General features: G+C 37.5%; 1 protein-coding gene across 1 annotated transcript in view; it reads right to left on the bottom strand.

The window, feature by feature from the left end:
- The window catches only part of IMPG1 (interphotoreceptor matrix proteoglycan 1), a 48,609-nt gene that overhangs the window by 22,939 nt on the left and 2,774 nt on the right, over window positions 1-22,896 (bottom strand). The window contains 11 exon segments of the mRNA XM_067294595.1: window positions 2,813-3,003; window positions 3,103-3,323; window positions 3,837-3,913; window positions 5,437-5,690; window positions 7,081-7,101; window positions 8,894-8,952; window positions 12,890-13,036; window positions 15,599-15,690; window positions 16,762-16,829; window positions 19,502-19,530; window positions 19,743-19,909. Of these exon segments, the coding sequence (XP_067150696.1) occupies window positions 2,813-3,003; window positions 3,103-3,323; window positions 3,837-3,913; window positions 5,437-5,690; window positions 7,081-7,101; window positions 8,894-8,952; window positions 12,890-13,036; window positions 15,599-15,690; window positions 16,762-16,829; window positions 19,502-19,530; window positions 19,743-19,909 (1,326 nt within the window).

Raw genomic sequence — 22,896 nt, 5'->3', positions numbered from 1 at the left:
TAGTTCTGAGAGATTAAAAGGGCACATGTGAGGTGCATGAGAATTAACTGCAGGAGCTGAGTAAGGGAGTTGACTAAGTGATGCAAAATGATGACTGTGTGAGAGAGACTCCAAGTATGAGTGTGGGAGATGAGCAATGTGGTCCAGGTGTGCACATGTGGAAACTATGAAAGAGCAATGTGTGCCCGTGTCTGTGGAAGAAAGCTAGATGAAAAAGTATAACTGAACGTGTCGCAGAGCACTGAGGTACATCTCCCTGCATATAGGTGGAGAATGAAGTGTTACGCTTTTTCACTGTACAAGTGGCTTAGGAGTTTTGCCTCTGGATAGGCAAATTTTCTCAACAGAAATATAAATTGTTTTTGTACTTTACATAAAAATGTCACTGAGTCAATGGAATTACCAGTTGTATATAAATGCATAGAGTCTCACGTGCTTTTGTTAAAGTGTATTTACACTGCATATTTGGGGGAAGTGAATAAGAAATCATATTTGAAGGAAGGAAAGCTTAACCTTAAAATAAAATGAAACTGAACAGGAGAAACTGGATAATTTAAGCAAGTGATGTGTTAAATTGGGAAAATAGATAGTACTCTATTTGTCTCGTACCTTTTTGCTCAGATTATATTTCAATTCAGCATTTTTAAGTATGTTTTGAGGATGTGATGCAAGTTTTATTCTGTTTAGGTTGTTTCTGCTGTGTCCAGCAAGGAGATAGCTGAACAGCAGGCTATCTACATTTGCTATATGCTATTCACATATTCTAGTATCTTTAGGACTCTTCAGGATACATGTAGGACTCTCAGTATCGAATTCTAACTAACTTGAGCACAACAGTGAGCATACTATGAACTTTTTCTTAAGCTTGATGCATCTTAACATGTGCGTGCTGAAACTTTTGCATTCACCCTCAGCTTCAGTTTAAGGAAAAATTTTAGGCTAATCAATCTTGTATATCATGCTTGAGAAAATTACACAACTAGACTTACCTTTTCACTCTTCTGAGCATCAGACTAAAGCAGCACCTTCACAAAAAGCATTCTTAGCACATCTGAAGCAGCCAGTGACAATCAGGGAGAGTGAAAGGGTGCAGAGCGAATCTGATGGGGGAGAATGTTGAGAGAAGCTTGTCAGTTTATGGTCAAAGGGAACAAGGAAACCAGAAAAACCTGCAGTGAAAACAGAGGAATTCTTACCCTGTATAACCAGTGATGCAAAAAAACCTGGCTGGCATGTCTGGCACAAAGGATGGGTGAATTCCAGTCCTGGGAACATCTGGAGTAGTTCTTGCAAGAAGTGATGGGGTTTTCTCTTCCATGACAATGCTCGTTATGCCAAAAAGAAAGCTATGCTAAACACACATGGCTCTCAGGCAGCTGGAGATGAACCAGAGGCAGAAAGAACCTGCCAAACATCCAGAAAATTCAGCTTTTCTAGAGACTGCTAGGAAATAGCAGTGAGTGAGGAGAATTGTGCAACTGAATTAATTGTCAGGCAGGAAGAGGATGTCAAACAGCTCGGCTCAAAGCAAGGCTGTGTCAATATGAGAGCAATTATGAAAATACAGTTCATGAGTGAGGCTCTTACCAGTCACGCATACAGGGATGTGACCACCATCCACTCCTCATCAGTGTTTTTCTCACAGGAAAAACACTGTGATACACTCTGCAGTGTCTTCCCTCCTTAAAGTGTTTCTTGAGAGCATGAGGATGATCCAGGCTGGTGAGACTGAGATGTATGAGTACAACAGAATAGTAAAAAGCTTTATTTTGTCCTATATTTCTGGAATGTCCTATATTTCTGGTCCTATATTTCAGAAATATTGCTTCCTCTACGATGGCTGGAATTTTGGGATAGATGGAGGGTGATGGCAGGAACTACTGCTCAAAGGCTGCTCTGCCAGTGGAAGCTGCAGCCCCATACACGCCAGTTACCTCCACACCATAATTCTCCGCTGTGTCCAGCCTGGCTTTCCAGGCTGCTGGTGAAGGTGATGGAGGCAGCAGCCTTACCAGTATTTTGCTGCTCTGTGGAAAACCATGATTTGTCTGTGCCCTAAAGCTCATCCTGATATCTTCCTGCTGACTTTTTTCATCTGCAGGGTCAACGCTTTTCTGCTAGCTATGAAAAACATGGCTATCCTTTCATTTTAGATTATACAGACTTTTCTCTACCCAGACTTATGTAGGTATTTGTGTTTTTGACTTACAATGTGTTTTTTCTTATACAACTGTATGCTATAAAGCAAAGAACTACAGTATAGATAAAACTGAATAAACAAACATGGAAAAGAGTAATTTTTTAAAAGTTTTTCACATTCATCAGACCTGTAGAAATGTAAATTTTTCTGAGCCATGCTACTCATTGCTTGGAATAAATTATTGTATGATACTCTTGTGGACATCATCCAGACCTGTCTGTAGTACTCAAAGTAATTTACCTCCCATGTTTTAAGTACTGGAATTATTCTTATTTGTGCTAGCCTCAGATTTCCTTTATTTTATTTTTTTCTGGCATGTCTTTTTGCTTTGGGTTTGTGAAATTTTACCACAATACCCTGTACAAATCCTGTCTTATCCTTAGGTATGTGTTCTTTTTTGCTTTGCCAACCTCTAAGTCAATTAGAATAGGATTTTCTTGAAGTGGGCATCAGAAATGCAAAGTGTATGTTCTACCCTTGATGGTCCAGAAATATTTCTGTGACAAGTGAAAACTTAAAGGAATGTTTACAGTACCCATATGTGACTGTGTATGTGTAGTAACAACTGAATCTCTCCTACTCTTCCTAATGGAAACGTGTTTTGCATCTTACCTTGTCCAGCCAGACCATCTTGGTCAGCTTCCTTGAAAGGTGGTTCTGTTATACCGGTCAGCTCTTTCTTCCTCTCTGCTTCAGAGAGTGGGGTAAAGCTACCTGTGGTATAAACTGCCAGCATGATAGCCTGCTCTGTTGGAGACTCCAAGTCATCAGTGATTAATTCACTGCTGGTATACTCATCTGCTGGAGGAAGCAAATAGGAATCTTCTGGTTTTGGAGGACTGTGAGTGCCACCCAGAGCGTTGAAAGGCACTGTGAAACTTTGTTGGTCAGTAGTGGTATCTTCTGTGTTTGGAGGAAATCTCTCTCGAGACAGTTCTCTGGAGGGTTTGGTAGGGAATGCAGTTTCAGATGAAAAAAAATTATTAAAGTCTTCAGGGGCACTGATCTCTCCACTTAGCACAGGGATTTCAGTTGCAAATTCATTGACCAAGATGTCTCCTGTTTGGTCCACTGGTGCTGGGCTGGGATAAGCTAGTGGAAGTTCAACACTCATGGATTCCTCCTGAAAAAGGGATTCAGAGGGAAAAAGATCAATGCAAAGTCATTTGCATTAACTTTCACTGCTAGAAAGGCTAATAATCTTTAGTCACAGGATCTTGTGAACAACTAACTCATCATGAAGTCATGGGATATATAAAATGTTTGACATATGCATGTGATCCTAATCACATTGCCTGTTATTTTAAAATCAGTCAAAGAAAGATGACTTTTACTACCTCTATCATTTGCTCTTCTTTCCTCACTGACATGTATTACTTTACTGGTGAGCCATGGTTTACCTTGTAATTAAAAATGGCAAAGGTAATCAAGCAGCAGTATTCATGTGTAAATACTTTAAACAATGTCTCTGCTTTTGCTGTGGAACATCACAATACTTATCTTTGCAGAATTTATATAAAGACAGATATGTATTTTAGTACTAGAGTATTTTTCCTTATATTTGCATATATCTTAGACTGTTTACATTCATTTCTTGTGGAGAAATGAATAAAAATCTCACCTTGAATTAACTTACCAACTCAGGGATTGCTAGAGGAACAGTGACCATGGACTGGATATCATTATCTGAATCACTAGGTGGTTTAATAGATTCTGCAAAAAATAATCATATTTTTATATATACACACACAGAGAACTGAATAGTTCAAAGATGGTCACATTGACAACTGATCAAAACTTATAAACTCAGTAAAAAACAGTATTAAAACAATTATTCTCCATCAAAAAGATGACTTTTAAAAATCAATGTTAAGAAGAAAGAGGCATAAACTTCAATTTAAACTGACAATTGTGAGGAAAGTAGGAATTTTATATGCACTATTCTTTGTACTCCTTATATAGTATAAATGGGATAGGTCTGCAGAGGGCTGAACCATGCATAGCTGGATGAATGATTAAAACCAGTTGAAGTACAAACCAATCAGTGAAATCCACATGGGTTATGATGACTCATTACATTGTGTTGTTCATTAAGCTAAAATTCTTTTCAGTTTTACCCAAAGCCCACACCATTGTTACTCTCAGTAGTTTTGGTTTTAATGCCCAGTTGCCTCCTTAACCTTCTCTGAGGAGCTCTGTAAAACATACATACACGCAAGTTGATTTCCTAAAACTAGTAATTAAAAATAGCTAGTGGGAAAAAAGTTACTTAACAATTTATATTGTTAAAATGTTTTACACCCCTTAATTTTTTTCTTGTCACTTTTAATCTTTATTAAATAAAACATTTTAATCATGCCAAAAATATTAGTTCATCTAAACATTTTTTGACAGAAGAAAATGTTGCTGTTTGTAAATGAAATGGTATGGCTAAAATTTGCTGAGTGTTTTAACATTGTTTTGATATATATATAAATATGAAAAAAAACTTTTGAACTGTTTTCCCAATTTTTAACCTAGCTCTCCAAAACTAAGGCTATGCTAGCTTTGAAAAAATAACTGATGGACTATAAGGGGATATCTACGATGGATTACTGGACATGATAGAGCCTCTGAACCTTCTGCTGGGGTTTTTCCTCACCCAGCTTTAGCTCTCTACTCTAAGCTTGTCATCTACACTCCATCTGTGCTTCCGGGAAAGAAATGCCCCCTCACAATGTGAGATTCACACCACCAATTTTAGCATGAGATCAAATGCTCTTTAAAGTGCTTGCCTTTCTCCTCTGACTCCACTGGAAGGTTAGACAGCTTGCCTACAATGGAGGCTTAGTTTTCAGATAGCTAAATCTAGGTTAGCGGAAACACTCACTTTTTTCTTATTAAAAACAGGAGACTGTCCTTACTGGGAAATCAAATGATTTTGTGAATTTCCGTACTATATTTCTTGTTTCTTCTCTTATTTGACTGAATCTACAAAATATTCAGCTTTTCTAAACAAATGACCTATAAAAACAGATCCTCCAATGTGATTAGACGTTAGGCTCTAAAATTATAAAGGGCCATTTTGTTTTAAAATTTAACTTAGATCTAAGCATCCTTTGGATGCTATGCAAAGTATAGCAGAATGGGCTATGTCAAATGAAAATGATCTGTGAGGGAGGCAAAGACCTTACTCAAATTGCATATATTTGCAAGGCAAGGTTTAGACCTGTGCCTGTACTGGCCTGCCTACTGACCATCGTTAAATTGAAGTGTTCCAAGGTCCATCAGCAGGGACTTGTCCTCACGGAGTGCTGTGGCAACCAGTTGCTGAAGATCTATTACTGTGAGTTTAGTTGCTGCTACCTCCTTCTCTTCCTTTGGAGAAGGTGGAGTTTTTTCATTTTCAACCTTATTAGAGCCAATAGTTGAGATGTCATCTGCTGGGCTTTTGATTTCTGAGCCATCTCTCTCAAAGTTTACCACATATCGTGCTATAGTGCTGCTTGATCTGCAAAGGGAGGATACAATAATGTCCAGTGCAACAAAATCACTTACTGGTTGAGGACTGAATTTAGAAAAAAACAAAAACAAAAACAATCTATGCAGCCCAAACATATCATCGCCTGTAAAAATAACACAGATAAACTTTTTTCTAGCCATATGGTCACCTCCAAATTACTTTTGCTATACCTAAGCCTTTTTTCTTCTATGCATAATTTTTTAATAAAAATTTCAATTTTGAAGAACATTATAAAAATGTCCTAACATAATCCAGTTAAAGCTGACTACTCAGAGCCTTGTAGGACTGATAATGCAGTGTGAAGTTATTGGTTATCGGTTCACACAGTCATAAATGCACGCTGGAAGTTAACAGAAGCCATAATCACCTATTGATTATGCAGGAACCCATGAAAAGTGAGTAGACAGTCTTCAGCTTATAGAACTACACATAACCAAAAATTCTATCATGTTTCATACAATTTTCACTCTTTTTGAAGAACAGCCAAGAAAATTAACTAATGTTGGAAGCAAATCACTTTCCACAGTAGGTGTTAGCTTGTCCAGCTGAGTGTGTATAGATTCTGCTTAGATGTACTAGTTTAACGAAAGACTTGAATCTTTTCAATTATTAATACAGCACTTTTCATAAATGCTAAATGTACTTAACTAAAGTGAAAAAATAACAAATATATTGTGAAACATTTGTATTGCACTATGTTGCTTTCTACAATTTCACATAACCGGAGAGAGAGAAATTTCATCTTATCTAGTACGTGCTATGTATTTATGTGACATTACAAAAATACAGGAAAGGCACTAGGCAACTATTCCTTTTAAAATACAGGTAAAAGAGAAATTTTGAGACTTGCTAGAGAAATTAATCGCCAGGAGCACTTTCAAGCAATAACAAAAGATTCCACAGTTGTATGTATTACCAGTCAAAAGCTCCCTGCATTTTATCAGACTAACAACTGGTCTCTTTACCATTCTATCCGTTCTGGTAATTGAGGCAGCCAATCAAATCCTACATACTTACTCAGCAGAATGTATATATGGAACACAGCTAAGAAACAGCTGATCAAAAATGCAAATGTAAATATGAAGTTTCCCTATTTTTTTACTTTAAGTTTATGGCTAACAGAGATCTCCAGTCATCTGAATGGGAATTTTGTTCAGACAATTCCCTTCTTTCTAGAGAGATACTGACAAAATTTGATTATGTGAACCTTTCAGATTAAGGCAAAAACTGTCCCTGCCACTTTATCTCAGATCCTGTACCTGGGCAGAACACAAATCAATTTACTTTGTCACATCAAGATAAAAAACATTTATGGATGTACCTATCTACATTTATTAGTTTATAAAAAGATTTATCTTATTAATTACAGACAAATTACCCATCTTTTTCCTTCTTCTGTCTTCATTTCATCACAGAAGAAAGGGTGTGAGAATGCATGGCAAAAAAAAAGAAAAACAGAGATTCATGTATATTGGCAAACCATGCAGTCATACATCAAAAACATCATGACATTTTATCTTCTGTCTGTCCTCTATAGTCTTTATCTCAGTGAAAATTACAGCCTACTCTCCATCATTACACTGTTTCTCTTCCAAACAATGGGAATCTTCATGAGTGGGAAAACAGGAATTTTACTTTACCTTGATAGCTTGAAAGATTTGCTTTCATATTTCCAAGACAAATAATGCAATTTGAGGTACTGTCATCGCTATTCTATATTTTTACAGTGGTAATGAACACCTATGATGACAGTGGCAACTATTACTGTTACCGTACTTGTTGCCTACTCAGATCCTAGTCGCAGAGTAACTTTGACCTATTAATTGCATCTGGATGACATGCCTGTAGTGACCTTCTGTAATATAATGCTGCATGATGCCCTGTTATTTTTATTTCCCTGATGAATTCTCTAGCACATCTCCAATATTGTCCCTCTGTATTGCCTCATGGCAAATTCTGCTAACAAATGTACCAAAACAGCCAAAGGAGAATAGACAGCAACATATCTAAGCCTATTTTTGCTGTTGGGAAGCAATCCTTGTCTTTTACATTGATGAACGTACTTTCTCATCAGCGTCTGAGACTTAAGACCAAGATACTAAACAAAAATTGATCCCAAATCTCTTGGAGTCGCAACTGAAGGAGGTTACTTAGCGTAAGCTGTGACTGCAAGATGCCTCTACAGATTTTCTCTGCTTGTTCTGTAGTAGTCAGCTTTTGCTCTTCTTCCTTTCACTGTCTATCAAAATGTTAAACAACTCACTTTCACTCTGTTTTGTTCTTATCTCTCCCTTTTCCCAGTAATTTTGCAGAGAGAAAAGCTGGGAAAAGTAAGCTCTTGTCTAAAATTACACTGTAATATGATTATTCTTCAAGATGTACTAAATATTAATAGAAAAACTGAATCTTCTTCAGGCTGTGACATAAGCCCACATGAATTCATGTCTCTTCTTGCTCTTTCTCCCCTTTCAGTTTCTGTTTTTTATTACTATTTGTAATTTTGTTTTCCCTGGACTCTTCACATATCACATGCTCTTATCTTTGGAATCAACCACATGAAATACTCATTTTTTGAAAAAACTGTAGATTCTCTATTGAAACAATACATAGTAGCTTGTATTAGCAGTAAACATATGAGGAAGTTAAAAATATAAGAAGGGCAAGACAGAACAGGAATTGATTCAAAAGTAAAGCATCTGAATGGTTTAAAACACCTGGAAAAGTGCAAAAATTTTACATGTGTGAATGTATCATATCCTCCTGCAACCTACTCTTGCCAAAGCACCTTCACTGTGCTCTATAAAGGGCACAGGATCCACACACAAAAAGCTATCCATTCAAATCATTCATGCTCTTAACCCTCTTTGCCCAAGCCATTTAAGAAATTTCTTATTTCAATGATGCTAGCAAACAAACGATTTGAAAACATTAATAAGTCACCTGAAACAGTATTTCTAATTTCCTCAGGGAACCAGAACTACTTCTCCTCCTTAATAATTCAAAGGTTTATAGCCTCACTTGGGATGTGTTTGTACTTCTCTCCATATTTTCTCTGTATTTTTCCCAGAGAATTAATTTCTATTTACAGCAACACACGCTCCACTACTAATAGGTCTCTTAATAATGGAGGAGGGAAGGGAGATGAGAATCCTAGCAGCCAACAGAAAAATGAGTCCCATTTTCTTACTTACTTAAATCCTAACACATGGATTTCTTTGAATCCTGGAAGTTTCTCAAATATTTTTTGCATCTACAAAAAAATATAAGCTCATTAATTCAGTGTAAGTTCTGCTGCTAAATGATTTATTTAAATGCAAATATCTGCTGCCAAAAAGTAAAAGCACAGGTTAGTTACCTAGACCACATTTTTCATATTTCAGTAAAAGTTTTAGGAAACTGTGTCAACAGCCCTTTCTGTAGTATCATCATTGCTCAACTTAAAAACACTATTTGGTTTTGTATATGCTGTCTGTATTACCTGTTAATAGGCAAAATGAAATACAAACTATAGCTTTTTTGGTATTGTAATTATGTAAATTAGTGGTAATCTAGTTCATAATAGAGCAAGTCAAATTGGTATTAATTGAATCAAACGTTTTTCTTATCTTCAAAAATTTTGGTTCATGAATTACTTTGTAATTCACCTTAACTGTAAATTATTAATTACTTAAAAATATTAACCAAATGCAGATGGATTTAGATTACTTGTGAAATTATTTATGAATTAAACATTTTAACTGTCTTGTACAGTCACTTCATATATTTTTAATTCTAATGCAAGTAATTGCAGTTAGAACTTTTTAAATAGAAAAGCCAATATGAAGCACAAATAATGAACAGAAAATGTGAATTTTGTATGCATCTTGCAGACTTCAGAGGGTAAGCATTTTTATTAGCACCTCCAGCACTAACAATGTATTGAGGTCCAGCACATTGATAGAAACAAACTGATCTCTTCAAACTGTAGTAACATTTATACAGCTAAGTCAAACGAAATACTTTATGTACTTCTAGTATATCAGAGGAAAGGTGTTTTTTTTTTAAATGCACAGTTCCTCTCTGATTAACTTCCTGGTCCTGCTAAGTGCCAGGCAGCACATCCCTTAGGCCTTTCATCTGCTAGTAAAGTCTGTGGAGGAGGGGGAAGTCAGCACTTGAAAAGAAGTGAAAAAGCCTTTTGAGGAATCAGGTCTTTTTAATTCAGTTTATCACTTAAAAAGTATGAACAAATGTGGAGGTCTTTTCTCTTTTTTAGTTGTATGATTCTGTACAAACTCAGCATAAATTTAAAATTCATTCATGAGTGAGAATTTGTCCGAACTGGTAGGCAGTCAGAACCAGGTTAGCTGTTTCAGTAGTACTGGAAATGGCTGGTAACTCCAAGGAAGGTGAGTAGGGAACATCTATAAAGCCCTCTAGTGTGCAGAGATTTTCACTTTTTCCATTCCTCCTTTCTTGAGTCTTTGAAAGAACCAAGGTGCTATGTTTTGTTGGTTGTTGCTTAATGCCTGTTCTTTTCTAGGTTTCACCAATGGTTGAGAGAGTTTCAGATTTATTCTCCCTGTATTAAAACGGCATCTTAGGGTTTGGGTGTTACATAACCCTACGAACACAGAAGATGTTCTTTGTTAGGTGTCAGAAAGATTGCTAGGTAACTTCCACAACTTTCTTTGTGTCTCTAATATTAGCTAAGTGAAGTAGCCCAGGACCAGTATATTATCACAGTTCCAGATGTCAGCTACACAGTATCTGCCTAGGTGTCTTTTTCATCATAGCAAGCAGTAGAGAAGCTAATGTCTAGGGCAGAAAATGGCCTATCATCTATACTCCCTTTGACCATCTCTCTCAAGAGGAAAGTAGGGAAGGAACTCAGATGACTGCTTCACTTTTGAGCTTGGTTTGAGTTAGTAAAAGTGGAGCAGAATTAATAATTAGACTGCAGGGAGATTTTTAATAGTATTCAGGGCAATAATACTAAAGATAACAGAGGTTAAGGGCCTAAATATCAGTAAAATCTGTGTCAGCAGGATAAAATTGATTTTCCTAAATGTAGGCCAGTAGTATCATTCTAGATTCCTCAAGGTTTTCTGCTCAGCTGCTGCTCTCATATTTGAAAGCCCTATGCAGACAGTTGGACACCCTCAGGCACCTAAAATGGCAACTGATGTTGATGGTGATGACACTCAATCTGTTTTTAGATATATTTTGCCAGTTGACTGTTGCTATGGGCTCTGTCTCTTCCTGGTTCACTTTATACCATAATAAATAATGCTTTCTTTTAACTGTATGCACACATGCAGCTTAATATTTCCTACTTTAGCCAAATGAAACTCGATTCACTGAGTAGCATAAGCAACTGAATGTGTATTCCATTTTTCATGTGGTTTTAAGTAAATTCTGTAATATATAAATGTCCTTCAGAACATTTACATTGTAATGTCTGCTGTAACTCCTCTCTTTTGCCATGTCCTAGAATGAATTAGAAGGTGATAGGAGCTTGGAACCCCACAGTCCCAACCCTCACAAGGGCTTTTATGGGAGTTTGTGCAGGAGTTCATACAGTTGGATGAGTTTCTGATTCTAACCTCCTCACTTTCACCCCTTCAGCATACTTTGGAGGAAAGAACACCAGTTGCATTTCATGGTCTTGGGTTACAATTCATTTTCTATTCAAAACTGCATGTCAAGAACAGCTTTGGACACTTTTAAAGTGGATGGATAAAATTTCATGAAAATGGAAAATAGCTTAACAGTCAAGAAACTTTCCAATTTTTTTCCTCTTATATTCCTCATAGATGCAATAGGAACTTGTTAAAACAAAAGTAGCGAAATAACTCAAAAATCAGATTGCTGAATTACAAAACTTTATGTGTAGCAAACAAAGCCTGCAGGCAGTTCTGTGTTCTATGTGAGAATAATCCTGGAAATCTCCAGAGAACCCACTTTTCATCAGCTCTGCCAACACTTGCATCATCATTTCTCTATGCATAGCTGAAACTGAACCAGGATAGTAAAATAGCTTGCACTAAGGAGTACCTGTGAAACTGATGAGGAGCTTTAGTTAATTTTATTGAGCAAACCTTTGGGGAACCTTAGCTCATTAACTGCTATCTATTAAACTGATAACTGAACATTCAGTTAATGTTATTAATTATATAAAAACACCACAAACGTTACAGGTCTTGAAAAGACTATGGTAATGCACAACAAAATGACTTGGAAATCATTCTGTTTTCAGATCTGTTGGCCGCTGCCTTTGAAGAATAGTTCAGACAATGATAGCTAATTTCTTTCATTTGTATTACATTTCTCATTAGGTTTATTAACCTGTAGAAATTAAATTACATCAAAGTACTGTTCATTAATTCCTGATCAGGCCCAAATGATGTTTCTAAAGCTACAGGGGGGCTAATACTCTGTTCACCAGTTATCTGAGGCTTTACTGTTGAAAAAGATGTTGTCTTGTTAGCTTGGTAGCTGAACAGATGTCCTAAATGGTGGGGGAAGATGGCTATACCTGAAGCAAAACTGGAGACAATACAAATTATCTGGTTTAAATGAGGACAGTTATCTAGATTCTAGTTCTATTTCATGGTGGAAGTCCCAGTGATGGCAGGCACTATGCAAACATGAAGTATGGAAGAGTACCCCAACTTTGTGCTCTTGAACATAAAATACAAGGCCTTATTACACATTTTAATAGTTATGTTACTCCTGTGGAACAATGATGATTTCTGAACATCCAAAGATACGCTCCGCTGTGAGTTTATGAAGGTACATCATTTGACCAGTGCCCCTCTGCCCTGTGCTGCTATGATATAAATAATACTCCTAATCTTTCCTTGTGTAGTGCAATGGCTTATACTTTCTACTGCCGTCTTGTTTATAATCATACTTGTGATACTCATATTGTACTTGCCTGAAGTTCTGATGACATCTTGAATTAGTGCAGAGAGTTGGCAATGTTAGAGAGTCTACTAACTTCCATTAATATCCCTCAGTGACCAGCAGTGACCAATTCCCTAGAAACCTGCAAACTGGCATTTTAATAGGCCAACATGCTGCAGTGTGATACCTAGTTAGGGATAGTTGCCAAAGTGCCTTCATTTCACTGTTGTGAGCACATTTCTGTAGTTTCTTATTATGAGTCTATCAAGGTGTACAAAGCATTTAGTCAGCCTCCTTACCTGTAGCTGAAATTTGGCAGCAAGTTGCCGGTACTGTGGGGAGTTGAGATCATTAAGCTCAGCTGTATACTCCTGATTAGTGAGAGTGACACTGAATTCTACCATTTGCTCCACAGGCAGTTCTGGAACTGTATTTGTTCCCAGCTCCTGGAAAAAAAGGCAAAAGAAAAAAAGAGGAGAAATAATACTAAGTGATTTTTTTCCCCATACTTCAATATTTAACAGGTAGAAGGGCTCCCTCTTAAGCCCTTCCCTAAAACGACTTTCTGAACTCTATCCCGCAAAGGGTGAGGACTCCTAACCACATCTGTTGGCTTAATTCTTCTGCCTTTATAAACAAGTTTTTATCACTGTGGCTTGAAAGTTGCTATTGATATGCATAAAGGAGGACGATAAAGAGAAACAAGTCATTTGTTGCAGAGTGAGTGTTGCAAAAAGTTTTCTTGTTTCCACCATGATTAAAGTGATACAGCTTTAATTGCCACTTTGGAGGAAGATTTGTGACATTAAGGAGAGGGACAAGCAAATGCTAAAAGCTAGTTGGTATCCTATGCTCAGAACACCTTTAGTCGATCAGAGGAGATTGCCAGATTGTCTGATGCTGTTTCATGTTTAGATATTTGCAGTTTTGTTTTGTTTTGTTTTCTGGTAAAAAAAAAAATAGAATTGGTGCTACTTGTGTTACACCTTCCCTATGCAGTTGAATTTACTGTTATTAAAAGCACTCTTCTTTTGTTTACTGCTTCATAACACTATGTGCAATTTTGGTCTACACTTTCTAATTTTTTCCTTTAATAATGTTAATCTCCAGAAGACATGTCATTTACAGGCTACTGTGTGCTGCTCATAAGAAGGACAGCCACTTTGGGTGCATTCACAAATATTTCCTAACTCATCCCAGATATAATATTACGCTTTTGTTAATTTTAAGATCAGGAGAACTCTCCTGCTCCTCACTCACAAGCAAAGCTGAGCTTCAGATTTTAAGTCTTGGAATGCAAGTACCTGAAAAGGTGATACAGATGGGCCACATAGGAAACTCTTGCCTTTTGTCAGTCTCTCAGTCCTTCTTTATAACTCTCATTACTAATGTGAACAGGTATCATGCCTTTATTCCATTGCCAATCTATTTTACTGCAGAATAAAACCTTTCAGTTTTTTCTGAATAAAACCTTTCAGGGTTCTATTATGTTTGCCTGTTAAAAACACAAAGAATCTAGAACAAGTTTTTCTTTACTGCATTTATTGCATAAATATTGCATATTTATACTTACTAGTAATACTTAAATATTCTGTGTTCTTTGAATACTTTATTTTTGACATTTTTATTTGCTGAAGGGCAATTCTACTCTCAGCTAGGCTTTTTAACAAACAAAAGAAACCCACCAACAAGAGCAAGTCAATGTTAAAGAAGAAATTGGCCCAACAGAGCAGCAAGCTCATCAATTTTGAATCCAACACAGGCGGTGTTTCCATTTCTGCTGTCAGGTGGGTTGGCACTGTGCTGCTGGGGAGATCAGTCCCTTACCTAACGTCTAGGTTTTGCTAGCTTCCAAGAAAAAGCAGAACAAGAAATGGGTCCTATTATGAGACAGGGGATAAGAGATAAAATGTTAATGTAATCAAAAATGAGCAAAACAGGAAAGAATACTTTTTGCACCCATCCATTCTGCATGACTCAGCTGTGCTAAATCATTACTTAGGATGCCTCAGTTTCAGACAAATATGTCTTGTGCTGTACATAAAAAATAACTTTCAGTGGCTCATCAGTCAGAGCTAGAGCACGCAGTGCTGTTCTACAATAAAAACGTGATCAAGGTATACATGCTATACATAGAGCTGCTATAAGACTTTCAAAATTCCTTTAGGGAGCTGGCTACCAAAGACTGGGCCAAGAAAGAATGAGGAGAGCAAGAAAGGAGGAATTAATCAATGCCAGTCTCCTAGTCCATCTCAAACTTAACACAAATAAGAGATCTTAGACCCATTTTTTCCTCATATTTGTATCTGCTGTTCCTCTCCCAGAGCCATGATACAGATAAGCAATATATAGGCAAGTACATTAAGATGGTTCTGTTTCTTTAGATCCTGAGGCCGTAATAATTTGGGACAGGCTTTCCTCTCGGTTTGGGAAACTTTGGGCGGCGGAGCCAAGCGCCGGCAGCTCCACCGCGCGGCCCTCATCGCTTTCCAGAAGGTTCCGCGGCGGCCGCGCAGCCGCTCGGGGGAGGGTGGGGGGAGGGGCGCTGCCCCGACGCAGCAGCCCCGGTCGGGCAAACAACGGCTGTTCCTCGAGCGCTGGCGGACGTGAGCTGCGGCGCTTGGGAGCGGTTGTAAACCTGCACGGAGACGGGGCGGCTCTCGGTGCTGCCCGAGGAGACTCTGGTGGAGGAGATCCCCTCTGGGGGGCTGACTGACGAGGCAGGAAGGAGGTGAGAAGGTCTGGTCCTGTCCACTGTGTTGCGGAAAGCTCGAAAGGTACGCGCTTTTACAGAATTTAATGAAAAACAAGGCTACAAGAAACGTTATTCACGATTCCAGTGTAGAATAGATGCTAATTAAAACCCTTCAGTCCCATCAGCAGTAGCAGAGTGTAGCGCTAATGGCTGTGAGCTGCAGAGTTTATAAGGCTGCCCCCACCCTCCTCTTTTTTGCCCGCTGAGTTCAGAAACTGCAGGTAAGTGGGATGGGAATGTAGGCTGTCCTCACCTTCACGGGAGTCTTTGTGTCGTTGATGATTTCGTTGAGCAGTGTACCATTCAGCACCGGTGCGTATGCAGAAAGGGACGGGCTGGGGGAACCTGCGAGAGTTTGAAATAAAATCGAGCAAGAATGGAATGCGCATCAGACAGACAAAAATCTTCTTTTTCTGTCGCTGAGCTGCCAGCTTGCAGGAGAAGCTTTCCTTAAGGAGGGTGTGTTGGGGTGCAAGCCTGTGCCATTTAAAGGTGGTCATGACTTGTGGCATGAGTAAAGCTGCATCTTTTTGTATAACAGATGACCTTTCTTTCTGGTTGAAACATCAATAGAGCTGCATGTTTGTGACTGAAAGCAAAATGGAACTGTCTATGTGTGTATGAAGTCATGTGAATTAAATATTATACATGAGCAATTCCTGTTACACTGAAATATATATAACTGAATGTGTTTCTTTGATTTTGGCAGCTGAGATAATTGTCTCTATAATGGACACCCTTCTTTAGGGCTTCAATTTAAAGTAACAAGAGGCTTTGAGGAAGACTGAATTTTCTAGCTGGAGGCAAATATACTGTGCTGGAAGTCACTGTCAGTAAGGTTCTGTCATGTACAGCCCTCAAAAATATATATGCAGGATGTTTCCTCATTGAACCAAGCTGGTCATATTTACAGATTCTTATCACTGCGTGATTTTCTAGCATTGTTTTAAAGAACTATGGTATGCAACAGTGTTGATATATCTAAACTGAATAATCTACTGATCTTAATATTTTGGCATCAGTGTGACTTTATGGCTATTACTCATTCTTTATTTTCATCTGTTTGCTTATTTTGGCTAACAAAATGCAGCAGCTGACACTCTAAATGTTATTTCATAACTGAAGCAAAATTAGCTTTACTCACTGCACATGAAACAAAGAAAACATAGTTCAGAAGATGCATTTAAAAACTGTGAAACAAACCTGAAATGCTACATTTGCGTAGCAGACATGCTATTGAGAAGTCAAAAAGTGCTTTTTATAGATCATTTTGTCAAAGCGTTTTTATTGTAGTTCACTGAACTTGACATGCTTCTATTGCATTCGTTAAACTACAGCCTTTTGAGATCTACAAGTCACTGGCTTTAGCAAGTCTGTTTAATGGGTAGATTTGGAGCAAGCAGTTTTGATTTTTACCTGTAGAAATGGAAGGAATGTCTTCCAGCTTTTTGCCACCTGTTTTCTGTGTGGATATTTCATCTTTCCTATCAATCAAATAGAAATGAGTAATTTAATTATCAACACCAATGCTTTACTGGCAATGGCAAAGATGTAACAAAATGTAGAAATTACTCCTGTATTAAATGTGCTTTTAAATGAAAGAACTAATGAATTTCTAATGTAATATTTTGAGAACCTGGTTAAATAGGGCAGTGGTACAGTAGGTCCTATTTTATATTCTACAGTTTATAAAATATTTGCTTCTTTTTCTTCAGCATATTTGTTCTTTCATTGAGAACAATACTGATTTGATACTGTCCTCCACTGAGAAGCTGTGTGACTATCACTCCTCTTGGTTGATGAGGTTTCACGAGTGATTTTCTCTGGGAAGTCAGACAGATGGAGTCACACAAATGAACTGTAATAGTACTGTCAATTCATGGACTATGCAGCAGGGCTTGCTTTTTCTCTCTATGAAGTTAACAAATAGTTGACCACTGCCTAAAATGGGAGTAAGCTTTCTTGTAACTTATCTAAATCAAGCATTCTCTCCTTTGCTGTACCTCATGCTATCAGTATAGTTCAGTGGGGGCTTTGGGCTTCTTTTAATTTTGTAGCCTCTGGATTCTTCCAGGGCATTTCGTGGTTTGGTGTGAGTAGAGAATGGGGAGGAGTTACTGTTCAGTTGTCAGTCTGCATTAGAATATCGTTAGGCCACTTCCAACTAATGATAGTTTCAAATTAGATTTCTGGATCAAGATCATTATGAATTGTAGGGATGTTTAGATTTAGATCTGGTTGTAATATTCATGGACTAAAGCCTACCATGAGCCCTATGGCAGGTACTTGAGAACTCAAGAATATGGTATGTGTGATACACAGATTGTCTACCTTGTGTCATGGCGTTAGTTTTTGTATTGTTGTTGTTATTCATTATTTTGGTTGTAAGTTTTACAGATATGTGCTGATGAATGAATTTTGAAAGCGAGTGTTAACTTGTCTGATAAGCAGAGGTGGTATATGTATATATGCCCATTTTATAATAAATGTGTTAAAGATTTCCATAAGACTATCAAATAATTTTTGCTGTAAAAACCTAACTTTTATTCATTTATAGCTTTTGGAAACATTCAGATTCTTAGATAAGGATTTTCTAAGTTATATTTTGAGATTTTCCTTTCCTGAAAATTGAAATGAAGAATTTCAGATTATTTGGATTCTAAGTGGGAAAAAAAAATTACAACATAAAAATAAAAAAGTGCCATCACTGAAATAAATGAGGATAGAATTTCTTCAAATTTCTATAGAAATAGCTACTATTAAGGCAATGCATAAGACTGGAATGCTTGTGAAGACTGATCTAAGTGAAAGAATTCAGGGCACTGCAAACGCATAGTGTGGTGTTCTCATTTATCACCGTGAAGCTCATGTAATGTATACAGCAAAAGAGGGTTGGGCTGCATTTGTGTACAGAACCAACCTTGCTTTTTAGTAACATATCTAAAGAATATGGGCAATGCCTGACTTACCTCCTACTCTAAGATATCTTGTGTGGTTAGAACTAAATTACCATTTGTAATGTTTGAGAATGTCAAGTAATTATGTGTAGCATCTTTAATTGTGAGACTGATCTCTTTACATGACATCTACAGAAGATACAGAACAACCTGTTTCCCCAAACTACACAATAGTAATGAAGTCCAACAATGCACCATGGTTGCCTACATTTCCAGCTAAAATATGTATATAATTTACTTCATCCTCTGAGCTGTGCCTAGGGAAAGCTGTACAGTTCACAAAGAGCATAAAATCTCTGAAATCAGTCACTTCACTCATTGCCTCGCTGCTGCTGTTTGCACTAGACTGAGTGAAAGACCTCCCTTTGGACTTCAAGGGGAGTTTTATTATGCCCTACATTATTAAAAATACATTTCTTAGAAGAACACTCAAAGCTCCCATATTGTAACCAATAAAGATACATAAAACCTCTGTGATCCTGAGACAGTAGAACATAAGAATGGAAGGAATTGTTTGCTACATCTGAAAATCTAGGAAAATTTGAAGGAGAAATAATACATTAATCTGAGAAACAGTGGACAATGACTTGTCTGGCTGTACTGTGATATTTACATGCAGAGAGACAGAGTTCAGTCTTGTAACTTTAATCCTACCTTTCTCAGACTTTAGAGGATTGGGAGAAGCATAATTTTTTTTTTTTTCAAAGAGTATTTACAGAATAAAGCAGCACATTAACACTAGTGTGACCTATACAAATACAGAGGAAAGCTGAAATGAAGACACAGAGTTGTCATATTATTGCTCAATGCAACCTCCAAGATAAACTTTTTTTTCACCTCTCTGACTTTCCTTTTGAGGAGAATTATGGTCTGCGGGTAAGCTTTAGCCACGCTCAGCATCAAAACTAGTCCAGTGGCTAACAGGTGGTGACTCTGCTGGAGATTGATGCTTATGTTGGTCTAAGAGGACATTCTTTCTCAAAGTAGACAGGCAACTCAAACATTTGGGCGACATTCATTATTTGTGATTCAGTTACCTGTACTACAGTATGTACAGTATACACATCTCTCATGGCACACACCAAATACATCACAGTGCTGTCTGTGTATATACTCGCAGCCATGCACATCTACATGTAACTTTTTCAAAAAAAGGCAGTAGCATCAAGCAGCAAGATTTCTACTTTTGCTTTACTTACCTTTCCTGGAAGGTTCTATGTTTTACTCGCTGCAAAAAGATTAAGAAAAACAACATTTTACTAGTGGATGTATCCAACAATATAACAGAAGCCTGTTAGCCCTTTGTTTACAGTACTTTTATGTTATCCTTCTAACACATACCCCCTCCTCTTCCTGAGCAATACTTTGCTTTTATATATACAGTTGGGGAGGGGCTGGGAAATCCTCCTCAGTTTCTAAACAAATGTCAGTGATTCTTACCCGTTGAATTATTTCCAGATGCTCTTGGGAATTGCTGAAGTTTTTGCCAATGTCGAATATGCAGAAGGTTTCCCTCTGGCAGGCAGTAACCCAGTTCTGATACTCAAAACTGTCAGGAATCCGATCCAGAAAAATACGAAAGGCTTCCCATACAGCTTCCTGGCAGACTGAATAAGAAGAAGGGGGCTAGGGATGGATACTTTGTACCAAAAAGTAAAACTTTAAAGCCATTTTAAAATGATTTGGGAGTTGCACATTTTATTGTAGCTAGTAAACAAATCAAACTTCTTTAAGTCTTTTAGGTATTTTTGAGTTGACGGTCATTTGCCTTTATGTTGAAGGTTTAGTCTTCTCTGACTTAAGGCTTGCTGACTACCCTCATCTTAAAAGAGAGATTAATTTGGCCCATCATCATCATTATAAATAAAGAACAAACACAAATCACTCTTCCTTCATCTCAAAGACACATACACCGCATGTTTTTGTAATGAGAGCAAACAGGGAGGTAAAGTAAATCATCTAGCAGTTTTAATACTTGAATAATCATAATTTTAACTGTATACTAAGGTTTTATATATTAGAAATTATTAACTAGGGATAGAACAAGCTAAACAGAACATGCTTAAGATTTTGATATTTCCCACTCATATAATAAAATCCTTTTAATGGAAAACATTTTTTTTAAAATGCAGCAGGCCAAAATGCTATGCTAATATTCTGAATTTTAAGTGTATTTAGTCTTTTAAAAGCCTTAAAGATTTTTTTTGCAGCAAGAATTTGACATATAAAACTACCTATTTCTTTTTCCTGTTTCTTTAAGCACCTCTGGAAAAATTGAATAAAGGTAAAACTCCTTTGGAAAGAACAGAGTTTCCTTTTTCCCCTACAAGTGTACACATTCATTTATTCAATATTAAATATCTCCTCCACAGTGATGAATCACTCTGTTGAATGCCAAGCTACATCAAGCAAGGTTAACAGGTACTGTAGCTATGGAGAGAAGAGCAGTATTCTAAATCATTTAAGGAAATGAAAATGAACACAGAGAGTATGACAGTGGGGGAGATTTGGAAAAGATGGTATTTGTGAATGGCTCTAAGGGATTTTCATTTAGTGGATACAAACTGGCTCCAGCTGTTACTTATGTGAGATGATGCATACATAAAAATCTAATAATGGTTACTGGTACTCATACATATCCCGCTGCCTCACTCCTTATGCACAAAAGCTGTGAAGTTTAGCTGTAGTATGTTACAAACATGTATATTCGGTCATGGCATATTCGGTCCTGGCCTTCAGTTTTTTAATCTATTTTGTAACAACCAGAAGTGTGTCAGGCATTCCAAAGAGAACTTGTAAAGAGTTTCTGCTGCAAAGAGCTTGGTCTCTACATGGTGTGTAAGTGAGGTTCATGACATGGATGAATAAGTGAGGGAGGAGAGAAAGCAGAAGCAGCTAGGTTATAAAATGGCTGCTCAGACATACTTTATAAGGCTTATTTTCCTTTAATTTTTCTGAGAACACAGCTTCTAGGTGTCTCTGCAGAAGGGAGTTTTTGAAAGTCGGGGAGACGTAGAACAGGGCAGGTGGGGCTCCACTTCCGAGTGCACTGTTACAAACACCTTGCTGAAGTCTCCTCTTTTTTGTTAATTGAAACCATTTCTAACTCTAAAAGATTCTGGAAGATAAACTGATTTAGGGATTTCCAGAAAGCTACTGCCTATCTGATTAATTATGCTGATATGTCTTTGGATGCCTGTCTAGATACCAGCCCTTCCCTGCACCTAAAATGTTTGGGTTTCACCTAATATACTTTGCACAGCCTTGAACTAAGTGTAGAATGAATCCTGGCTGTACTTGGGTTGTGTCTGAAATCACTGAGTGCTGCAGAAATCCTCAGGCTAGCACAAGCTACAGCCAGGAAGTGCAGTTCTGTGTGGGCTTTCCTTCTTACCTGCAGAAATACACACTTATGCGGGTTGTCTGCTGCAGGACCTGTAAATTTGGCTCTTGTAGGATAACAAACATGGCTCTGTGCCTGTTAGAACCCATCTGTTTTGAGCAGAATCAGTTCAGTTTATCTGCAGATACAAAACAAGTCAGTCTTCAAGACTGGTGTGAAAGGATTTGTCTTTGCTAATGATGGCTGTGACGATTAAGTATTAAAGGCTTCCGTATCAGCTCTAATACTGCTTGTAATACAATCTAGTTCTTGGATTTATGAACTCAGCAGTTTGACAATGTTGTTTTTCCTTACTGAAGTCCCTACCTCCCCATTAATGGATGACTGCTTCTGTCGTTACTTGTTGATTCCTCTGTTTAGTATTTTTAGTGTCAACAAACCTAGCTGGAATTTTGGCTTTGTTAAAATGAAAGAACAGACTTCAAAATATTCTTTCAAGTTAAAATGCTTTTAGAGAAGGAGATTTTCAAACATAATAGAAAAATAATTTTGGCAAAAAACTTTCCAGCAATTTAAACACTGTTGCCTTTAGCACTTTGCATAGTTAGTTACTGTGAGATGGGATATTTGTTTTCAGTACTGAATACCTTCTCTGACTTAGGATGATATAATTATCTGCATTATCTAAAATACCACTGTTTGAAATTACCCATTCCTAACACTGATTGCCTTATTTCCCAAACTTGCTGTAGGGATATACTCACACAGCTGTGTCAGGGCACCTCAGTAATAACTAGGGAACCACCTGCCCTCCCAGTAGAGCAGCTGATTATAGAGCATAGGTGGCTAGATTATTAAAAGGGAACAGGCTGTCTTTTGGGAGAATTTGTTCATAATGACCTAGCAGTTAGGGCTACTTTCTGTCATCTTTCTCTCGTTTATTACTTTTTTAGTGTCTTGTTTTTTCTGAGCAGTATCTGCTGAAGAAGGAGATCATATCTGATGAAAAGCAATCCCGTTATTATGGTTTAGATAAACATGACACATGGCCAGCTGAGGAGATGTTGTAGCTGACTCCGTATGTGTTCTCATGTTGCCTCACTTGAGAGACTGCCTTTATGGTGATTTGTGCTATGGTGTATTTCAGAGTTGGTGTAGGGTCACACTAGGCTCAGCCAGTAACTGGCTAGGCTCTTATCTCAGCTGCTTTGTGTTGTGTACTCATTCCTGAAAGCCTTTTAAGGTAAACTA

The sequence above is a fragment of the Apteryx mantelli genome, chromosome 3, assembly GCF_036417845.1.
Source record: "Apteryx mantelli isolate bAptMan1 chromosome 3, bAptMan1.hap1, whole genome shotgun sequence".
Lineage (NCBI taxonomy): Eukaryota > Metazoa > Chordata > Aves > Apterygiformes > Apterygidae > Apteryx > Apteryx mantelli.
This window is presented reverse-complemented; position numbering and strand designations above follow the sequence as displayed.